Raw genomic sequence first — 10,790 nt, forward strand, 5'->3', positions numbered from 1 at the left:
CCGATATGCAGCAAAAACATTTCACATCAAGTAGTTCACCAAAAGTACCCAATTTCAATATATGACATTTGGGGTAGACTTACAAGAAAGGCACTTCCTTCTGCGACTACAAACTGTCACATTTAAAGAGAAGACCATCTGTTGTTTTCTATCCAATTCTTAACAATAAAAAGTACACAGCCTTACGTTCAAAAGAAATATAGCCTGCGTGTTTCTTTTGGCAATGAGCTGGGGACTGAAAGTGGAGAAACCAATAACGGAAGCTGGGACGAGACACCGAATAAAGGGATTCAAGAATATCTTTTAAATAACGAACATCTCCGTACTTTCTAGAGCAGGGGAGGAACTGGGGGGCTCCTTCTCTCTCCCCTCCCTCGAGCGGAAAGACAGTTGAAATAACGGATGCCCCTTAAAGAACCATCGCGAAGACCCCTCCCCCCAAAATCAAGCCAGAAGAGGTGAAGATCTCAGCCCGCGCACTCCCTTTCCCCCCACTCCTCGGAGGGGCCAGAGCTCTGCCATCCATCTTCCTCCAGCCCTAGCTCCTCGGGGGCCGCACACTAGGGGAGGCGGAATCCTCCGTCCCACGAGACTAGGCGAACGCCAAGAGGGGAATACCGAGAGCCCTGACCCCCTTAAGCCCCCGGCGGGGCGGAGAAGGCCTCCATCCCCCAAAAGCCGTGCCGCCGTGAGCGGCCCCGACGTCCCGGACCGCAGCCCAGGAGGCTAAAGCCTCAGCGGCTCGAGAGCTAGGGACGGCGGTCAGCAGTCCCTTCGAGCCCGCCAGGCCGAGGCTGAGGCTGATGGTCGCCGGGGACACCCGAGGGGCCGCCGGAAAAAAGCGAGGCGGTGGGGGAGGGGCCGGCCGCGCGGGGCCTGCTCCGACCCGCACAAAAGGGACCGTGTCCCTCCCGTCCCAGTCCCACGAGAGCCCCACCGTCGCCGGCCTACGGACGCCGTGCTACCAAAACGGTCGCCCTCAGCCCTTCCGCGGATCCGACTGGACCTTAAGAACTCCGGCTCAGCCGCCGGCCGCTCCAACCGCGAGGACCAGACCTTCACCTGAATCCGGTCCCGGCTAACACCGAAGCCATTTCAAACCCGTCAGCCTTACGCGCATGCGCCAACTTCCCCCTTTTCCTCCGCGCCTCTCCCCTCCTCCCCATCTCTCCGAGGAACGGCGCTTACGGGCCTGCGTTCTACGTGCGCGCTTCCCAGCAAGCCTTCAAGGCGCTCACCCCTCGTACTACGCAGCTAGAACTAGAGCGCGCCTAAGAAGGGTTACCTTGGCCTCGCATAATAATGAGGCTGTGTCTCTGCGCAAGCTCAAAGGAAAAGGCTTCCCTGAGTGTGGGAAGGAAAAGAATCGGCAGTCACGTGATCCGACAAGCCTTCCGCCATTTTGTGTGTTTTCGCTTGTTTTTTTTTTTTTTTTCCTTGTACAAGTATTTGGAAGAATGGATATATCCAGTGGCATCTGCTAACTTTTTTAAAAAATTGAGATGAAATTCACTTAACATATAATTCACTGCTCTAAGTATTTTATGTTGTACAATTCAGGGGCTTTTAGTATCTTCATACGAAAAGCAACCACCATCGCCTGCTCCCTTGAGACAAACCCCTACCCATTAAATAGTCACTGCTTAATCCCTGCTCCCTCCAGCCCCAGGCAGCCGCTAATCGGCTTTCTCTCTATGGATTTACCTGTCCTAGACATTTCATATTAATAGAATCATACAACATACGGCCTTTCGTGGCTAGCTTTTGTAATTTACTATATTGTGTCCCAAGGTTCATGTTGTAGCAGGCATCAGTACTTCATTGGATTTTATAGCTAAAATGATTACTTTTAATGGATAATACCACATTTTGTTTATCCATTTGTCAGTTGATCTTTTGGGTTGTCTCCACTTTGGGGCTATTATGAATAAAGCTGCTATGAACATTCACATACAAGTATTTGTTTGAACTCCTGTTTTCAATTCTCTTGGGGTTTATACCTAGGAGTGGAATTCTGGGTTACCTGGTAAATTCTATACTTAACTTTTTGAGGAACTGCGAACCTGTTTTCACAGTGACTACACCAGTTTACATTCCCAGGGTTAACAACATAAAGTATCCATTCTATGAATATGGAATATCTTTCCATTTTTTTAGGTCTTTTTAAATTTCTTTCAACATGTATTACGTATTGAATTTCTCACATCTCTTTTTCCTGGCCACACCACAGTCTGTGGGATCTTAGTTCCCAGATGGGGGATTGAACTGGCCCTGCCAGTGGAAGCGTAGAGTTGTAACCACTGGACGGCCAGGGAATTCCCCCCAAGATCTGTTTTTAAAAGATTACTGTTTTAAAAGATCACTCATGGGACTTGGCCCAGGTTTGGTCCCTGGTCAGGGAACTAGATCCCACATGCTGCAACTAAGAGTTCACATGCTGAAACTAAAGATCCCACACACGGCAACGCAGATCGTGCATGTTGCAACTAAGACCCTGATGCAGACAAATAAATAAATGTTTTAAATATTTATTTGGTTTGCGGCACGCAGGCTCCTTAGTTGCAGCATGCATGTGGGATCTAGTTCCCTGATCAGGGGTGGAATCTGGGACCCCTGCATTGGGAGTGCGGAGTCTTAACCACTGCACCACCAGGGAAGTCTCAATAAATATTTTTTAAAAAATAAAATATTACTCAAGCTGTTGTCTAAAGAGCATCTAAAAGATAAAGGCAGGAATTTCCTGGCGGTCCAGTGGTTAGGACTTAGCGCTTTCACTGCCTGGGTTCAATCCCTGGTCCCTAGTCCCTGGTGGGGGAAATAAGATATAGATAAAGGATATTAGTTGAGCTGTTTATTCTTTCATTCCCTAGGGTGTTGCCCAGGTCTGTTTGTATGTTCAGCATCTCACATGTCACCCTTTTAACCAGTCAGGAAGAACGTGGAAAATGTAGTCTCTAGCTGCCCAGCTAAACCTGGGGAGGAGGTGGGGAAGGGGAGGTGGAGGGGAATGGAGTTGTTTCTATCACTAGAAGGAAGAAGAGGACTACCAGGGTGCTACAGAGAAGTAGGCTTCAAACTAGATGAATTTAAAGTAACTTATTTTTCTGATATTTGCTGGAATATCACTAAACACCTATTGTCAATATATTTTTTCATTTCAGGTTTCAATAAATACTTTAGGATGTCAACTTGAAAATACTGTTGGCATACTGTGTTCAGGATTAAGTTTTATTAAAATAATGATACATCCAAGGGAGGGCATGAGTCAATCTAGAACCAAGTTGATTAACAGCTTTGCTAAAAACTAGGGGTGTGAGCTTAACCACTTTAAGCTCCTGAATTGATCTGTAAAGTGGGGCTGATAAGAGCCCTTACTTAATAGCATCACTGTGGGGATAAATAGTTTACATAAAATGCAAGGTTTCTGCCTCATAATAAGAATTCCATAAGTGTAGCCATCTTGATTTTGTGTTGAACCCAATCCATACATTTGGTCATCTCCAAATATTAAATCTTATAGTCCTTTGTAGTTAAAAATGTGTGAATTTTATTGGATATTAAACTTTAAAAATGTGATTTTGAAGAGGAAAGAAAAATTAGACCACCAGGTGCAAAATAGAAGTATAAAATTTATTTAAAACGACCCACAAATTTCTGTGTAATCAGGAATGATACAATTTGCAATAGTTTTTTTAAAAACTCATGACAAAGATTTAAAATATAATTTCAATTACAGTATTCATTTAGCCTTATTCAGTTAGAACAATCAAAAAAAAAAAACTTTATGCTCTAAATAAATGAGACACACAGGAAAATATAATAGACACTTTTCACAACTATCTTACATGTATGTTTCAAAACTAGTACATTTCAAAGCATTTTGCTACATAAACATGAAATCATGTACAACTGCTGTGCACCAAAATTTAGCTTAATTAGGTCTTTCAAGTAACATGCAATTCCAACTCACAAGTCTTCAAGTACTGCTAGTAAGTGTTCCCTTGTATGCAGAGCACTACATATTGATCCTGAATTGAAATCATCATAATTAAGATTATCTCTTTCCCTTCTACATGTTGAAGTGCTTTCTCTTTAAACTGTTTCCCCCTTACGTTAAGAACCAAAAACGGATATATGTGGGGTTTGAAAATCTTTTCCTTACTAACCTATTTCAATGTGTGGGATATTTAATACAGTAGGACGGCAATAGGTAAAATCCTCCAAAGGAAAAAACCAAAGGTACAAAATAAATAGTAAATACACCCCAAAGAGAGAAAAAGTCATCTAGAGACAGGAATATTATTTTGTGAAATTGATAATTCTCTATTGGGAATTTAGTACTACTCTACTTCACCATGGTGAAGAATCTGAATATTTTACTCCCACTAATGATGAATATAATGTCTTCTCCTTCAAAACGGGATATTGATATGCATGTGAATCTATTTGGTAGGTCACCACGTATCATAAGAGAAAATGAAGAAACCAGAAATCAATGCTTTTCTTTCTGCTGAGTAGTCTTTCGACCTTCTCTTTAGGGACCACTTCGTGATTTCTTAGTAACCCAAAGAGGACCATCCACTCATACGTAACAATGCAAAAGCTGCCCTTTATTTTTACCACAAAACCATTCTGGAAGAATAATTCTCTCAAAGCACCTATCACAATGTTATCTCATAAAAGTTTTTTTTTTTTTTAAAGGCCATATATCTTTGTGTTTTTTTAAGAGCTCGTTTTGTAAAGTTCTATGTCATCAGCCATTTATTTTACAATGTCACAAAGAGGCGTTAGTGAGGCTAGGCAGTTACTGAACTGAATCACCAAAAACGTTATTTGACTATTTAGGGCAGTCTGGCCTATGTTTTTTGTTAGTAACCCATAATCTACTGATGAAATAGGCCAACTTTCCTACCTCTTTATATTTATAAAGAGCTTACTAAAAACTTTACTAATACATCTCATTATTTTTCTTAACTCTCTGGGCCAAGGTATGTTTAATCTTTGACCCAGAGATTTTATGTGGCTGGAAAAGTGGAACAAAAAAACAAAACAATTTCAAATAAGTGGGAGACAGAGCTATCTCTTAGAGATGCCAAAAATTTTACATTTTTACCATGAGTGCCTGGGAACTAAAATAATCAGTTTACCCAGCACATTCCTTTCAAGAAAATCGCATTTCAATTTACAAAAACATTAAACTTCGATTATGAATTGCTGACCTTGGTCTTTAAAAATATTATTTAGGAGGTTTCCCTGTGTTTCAGTAGTACAGGGACATTCTTTAAACAACAAAGAAAAAAATTTTTTTACAGGGGAAAAAATAAAACTTCATTAATCTAAGCCCTAACGCAGAAGTCCTAGGAATTTGGGCAGACCTTCCAACGTATGAATAAGAAAATAGCTGGCTAAAATAAATAGTGGAGACAAAATACCTCAGAAGCATATTTTCTCTACAATAAGTAGATTTTGTATTATTCTTAGATTAGGTCTGACAAAATTTCCACTCAATAACACTCTCTAAGTCATAGTTTATGGCACAGAAATGTGTTCAGCAGTCTGCAGATATTACCTGTTTTAGTTTCACATGGGTTGACTTGCTGTGTGATTTGAAGCAAGCCATTTGCTAATCTTGCCAATCTGCAGCTTCCTCACCTGTGAGATGGGAACATTGTTCTGTCCAACCGTCAGTGTTGGGGAGAAAAAAGCAGCACATAGGAAAGCAGTTTGATAGCCTAAAACATTATAAAGTACAAGGATTATACAAGTACAAGGATTATAAAGTACAAGGATTATAATTCTTCTTACTTCCATATTTGTTCCTCATTTTGAGCTGCTATTTTTCAGAAGAAACTGGTATGGAGTGGGGAGTAGAAACATTACAACTTGCTTTTGAGCTGGTAGGTGAACCTGCAGGCTGCTTATAGGAACAAAATTCTCCCTCTTTTCTGCCCCTTAACGTCCCCCTAGTGCACTCAAAAGAGCTTCTGATGACTGATTTATATAAGAACTGTTCGGATTTCTTTCTGTCCATTTTTTTAACTTTCTCGCCCAGATCATAAAACAGTTCCTATTATTGACAACAACCAAATTCCAAAGGGGTAAATTTACATTAGAAAATAGAAACCATCCACAAAATTGAGCTGGGAGATAAGGAGGAAAACACGCAAAAAAAAACAAACAAACAAAAAACAACTTTCTATTCTATACATCAGGGGTCCCCAACCCCGGGGCCACACAGCAGGCGAGCGAAGCTTCATCTGCGGCTCCCCATCACACCCACCCCAGCACACCCGTCGCTCGCATCACCGCCTGAACCATCCCCTCCCAACCCACCCCCCGTGGAAAAATTGTCTTCCATGAAGCCGGTCCCTGGTGCCAAAAAGGTTGGGGACCGCTGCTATAGATCACACCTGATAATTCAAAGTCACCAGTCAAACAATTGATAATTAGTATGATGCGTTATACAGAAATAGCAGAGCCAAACAGAGTGCTAGAATATATAACTTCTTACACAACTTTTTGTAAAACACTCAAACACTAATAAATAAGTTGAGGGTCAAACATTGCTGGGATAGGTAAGGGGAACACTTGATGCTAACCTGGGGTTCCTAAAAACTGAATTTGCCTCTAACTGAAAGGGCTGAATAAAAGCTTTTAATTCTTTTTGGTATTATTCCAAAAAGGATTGGTGAAACAATTTTAAAAGACAGGAAAAGACAACCTGAGCCAGATCACTGCTATCCTTAAAATGAACCCTGTGTGTTTGTGTAGGGGACATGGGGGATGGAGAGAGAACAGAGAGGGTGGAAGCAATAGTTTTAATTTAAAGAAAATTAAAGAGGATTAAAAACTGTAAAAAGAATGAAAGTACACTTAGTGACATTGTAGTTTCAGTAAAATGAGAAAAGAAAAATAATAACAAGCAGAGTTTCTAGTCAAAGATGATAAGTTTATGCCTAGCCAAATGGAGAAGAAACCAATTTACTTTTCAATATAGTTTCTCCAAAAATGAAAATGTTTCTGACAGTTGCGAGATTTTTTTCCTGATGAATGAGACAAGAGAATGCCTTTCATAACAGCTGCTAGGAAATTTTTTTTTTTTTAAATTTTTAGGAAAACTAGGTTTATACTGTTACCCCAGGGTTTCCAAAGTTGCACTCACACATAAATGGGTTAAATCGACTAATATATAACATTTCCACCTTAGACTAAGTTTTGCTTTAATTTAAGGGACATCTATGGCTGAACAAACTAGAAGAAAATTTATGACCCAGGCAGGGTCACAGACATCACAGTAGGGATGGGAAAGGAGTACAACCAACAAAGAAAAGATTAATGTTAGACTTTTAAAGCTGGAAATATTAAACATTGTATACTAGCCAAAGAGAAACACATTTTGGTGCCCTTACAGAAGAAGGGAAAATGAGGAGTGGCAAAATTAGAAATACATTTGGATTACTTGAAGGAACAAAACACATGCCCTTTGAAGCGAACAATGGTATTTGATTGGGTGCCCAGAAGAAACTGGCATTGAAACAAAGTCATTCAGGTCCTGGAACGCAGAGAATTAAAAGTTTGTAGAGTTCACTGTGGACAAGAAAAGTGATGTCCTGCATAAAAGCGAGCTCCACCATCTCCAAAATTAACAGAGGAACTTACACTCTTATTTTATACACTAGAGAAAAGCAAAGATCCCAATGATTCTCAAAACATTTTAAGAAAATACACAAATTGCACTTCTGATAAAGGACATACTGATTCTTTCCAAACTGTATTCCAGAGCCATGGATGGCATCTTTTTTTTTTTTTTTAAGTTGAGAATTGTGTTTTATTCAGAGGACTTTCTGAGGAATTCAAGCCCAGGAGGCAATCTCTCAGATAGTTCTGAGGGACTGCTCGTGGCATCATTTTCTAAACCTGTTAGAAGAAAGCTCAACATGGAGCATAATTTGATTTAGATAAATCCAGACTTCTTCAGAAATCAGAGCACTGATTCTATCACTTGGTTAAGTGTGCCACAACCACTGACATTGAAGTTACACAAGTTCGATACATTTATGGGCAAGTTTAGGAGCTGTGCACAACAAAACTATTCTAATACTCATAGATAGTCCCATCAAAATAAACTATGCTGGGACTTAGTTGTGAGGCCAACTAGGCAAGAGTGTGAATAGACTGTACAACTATGGCTAGGGAGTATGTACAATAGAAATATACTTTCCCCTATTATTCCAACCATTCAGTCTTTTCTAACTCCTTATATATGCCAAACACTTGTTCGAGGGGAAATAAAAACCTTTACTCTATCAGTACTTGATATTTGTTTATTGAAATAGCAAATAGGACTATTGCTACATTTTGTGAGATGAATTAACAGGACAGCTTCATAGGTAAAAGTTATCTAGATTTCCCACACAATGCCCACAAAACTCTGCAGGCAGGGAAATCTTGATCCAATGTCACTTAAATTCTTTCCCTGAACCACTCAGAAAAAAACTCAAAGCCATTTTATTTTTGACTTGTACCAAAACTAAGGTTACTTCGCAGCGATAAAATCCCCTGTGGGTGAGCAGATCAAGTCTGTTTTCCTACAGTCCTCCTAACCACAAAGTGGCCTTCATTTGACTGTTTAAATTTTAATTACAAACATAATTGCACATTGACACTCACATCTGCTGTCTGGGCTCCAGTGATTGAATTGTATGTCTTCTAAGGTGTCTTCCAGGGCTGTGAGAGGCCTCTATATTACCTTATTTCACAATTCTCATCAAAAATTTCTACAAAAGATCAAAATTCCCAGTTGTACTAAATCTAGACAAAAAAGATTTCCATGCATCAAGAAGTTGTGAAATAGAAGGTAGCTATATATTAAAGGTCACATACAGCTACTGATTTACTTGGCACATTCAAAGGAAACGTTGTGCCCATATTCAGTGGAAGTTGTCATGCAATGTCAAAAGTTTGTTCCAGATAAAAGATATAATTTGTTTTAAGAAGACTAATTTAAATAGATTGGGGTGATTTTCATACATGCTATTGTGAAATAAATGATAATCAGTAGGAGTCCACCGAAGTAGTAACATTAGAAAGTAGGTTACTTCATATGAATTAAGCCAGTATCTCATTTACACAGGGGTATGCATTCAATTAACTATGCAGTGGGGTTATGTCTAATTGCTTATGAATCTCATCTAGTTGAAATTCTATATTTAACAAATGAAATTGTTTCATCCACATGCAGATTGCATAATAAAGTTGTGGAAGGTTATTTAAGATGCAAACATTTTGCTAACATGTTGCAAAAATTTACCTATAGTTAAACATTTTCAGCTAGCCTCACTTTCCAATAATATATTTCAATCAGGTTTATGACATGATGTATTGGTACTTGGTGGATGAATTGGAAAGATGTAGGTGAGGCTGACAAGCACAAGAAAAACTTTTCATCGATGGCCTGAGATCCATTAGAAGCAGGATTTTGAAGGGCAGCATGACATTTTGTAGGATTCTACAACAGGTAGGAATTATTCTCTCATTATAGTTGGTAACTTTGTAACTACTATGAACAGGTTGGGCTAACTTGGGAGTCAAGTATCAATGAATTCAATTATCATACCATGAACAAAGGCAGAAGATTGAAAACCCAACGAGTGCTATAAAAGGGGTAAAACAAAAGGTGATAGTACAGTAAAACATAACAGAAGTGTAGAAATAATGTTAGATGACCAGTTTTCTGAGTGAAAATGTCATTTCAAACAAATTTATTTCCTTGCTTCATGAGAAAGAGCATTCTAAAAACAGTATAGCCAGCATACAATCACAATGCTGCAGGACACTGAATAAGCATGAGCTTTGAAAAAAAAAAAAAAGTCACAGGGCAAACAACGGGATGGTACACTGTGTAATTTAGGAAATAGAGTTCAACAAGGAAGGAATCATATGTGGGTCCCACCAAGGGGTTATCAGTTGAGGCAGGCCATTCATGGTGTTACTTACAATAACAGAATGGAAATATTTTAGTTGAGATAGGGTATTTTCATGTACTTGTTTTGGTAAATTGCAACTAACTTCACAAATCCAAATATTCCCCTAAGTCAACATTGGTGCTTCAAGTTTAGATTGTTCAGGAATTTATTTAAAGTTGGTGACAAACTGATTTGAATTGCTGCAGATGTATCACAATGGATTGTTTTGAAGGAAATTTGCTATTTTTGAAAAATATGTGTTAGATTATCTTTTAGGATTTTAATTCTTCAAGTTTACTATGTCATGGGTGGTGACAAAGAAAAACAAAAGCTAATACTTAAATTTGGGGGACAGTCAATAAAAATTGAATGGAAGAATGGATAGATGGGTGGATGGATAAAGGGTCTTATAACTTTATCCATTAAATCTGGTGAGGAAATAATTTCTAGTGGGAGCTAAGGCCTAAATTCTAAAACAAAATATCACAAGGGTGTATTCCTGATAGTCTAATACTAGTAATATCTTATTGAAGCAGCTGAAACAATAAACAATCACTTATTTATATACTTATATGTATAAGTAACCTTAGGCTCACAAAAATATACATGTTTTAAAACAAATCTAAGGCACACAAAATACTAAAACAAGTCAATGAATTACTCTATTTTACATATTCAAGAAGCAGAAATCTACTTAACAAGATGATAGTCTATCAATGGACATTTTGTTATTTACAATCCCTTCATATTCCTTTATTCAAAATTAGTCAAAAGCTTGAAACTGATACTTTGCACCATATATTATTTTAATATAAGTTACAATGA

General features: G+C 38.8%; 1 protein-coding gene across 6 annotated transcripts in view; it reads right to left on the bottom strand.

Annotated features, from left to right (window-relative positions):
• CCAR1 (cell division cycle and apoptosis regulator 1) overlaps positions 1-1,308 on the bottom strand; it is a 53,453-nt gene extending 52,145 nt beyond the window's left edge. The window contains exon 1 of one of the 6 annotated variants that reach the window (XM_059899469.1): positions 1,286-1,308. In XM_059899469.1, the coding sequence (XP_059755452.1) occupies positions 1,286-1,298 (13 nt within the window). In that variant the 5' untranslated portion in view covers positions 1,299-1,308. Of the gene's footprint in view, positions 1-937; positions 1,151-1,188; positions 1,265-1,285 lie in introns of those variants that run through there. The other 5 variants (XM_059899473.1, XM_059899472.1, XM_059899474.1 and 2 more) reach the window with 5 other exon arrangements.
• Positions 1,309-10,790: the final 9,482 nt, after the last annotated feature.

Source organism: Balaenoptera ricei, chromosome 16, assembly GCF_028023285.1.
Source record: "Balaenoptera ricei isolate mBalRic1 chromosome 16, mBalRic1.hap2, whole genome shotgun sequence".
Lineage (NCBI taxonomy): Eukaryota > Metazoa > Chordata > Mammalia > Artiodactyla > Balaenopteridae > Balaenoptera > Balaenoptera ricei.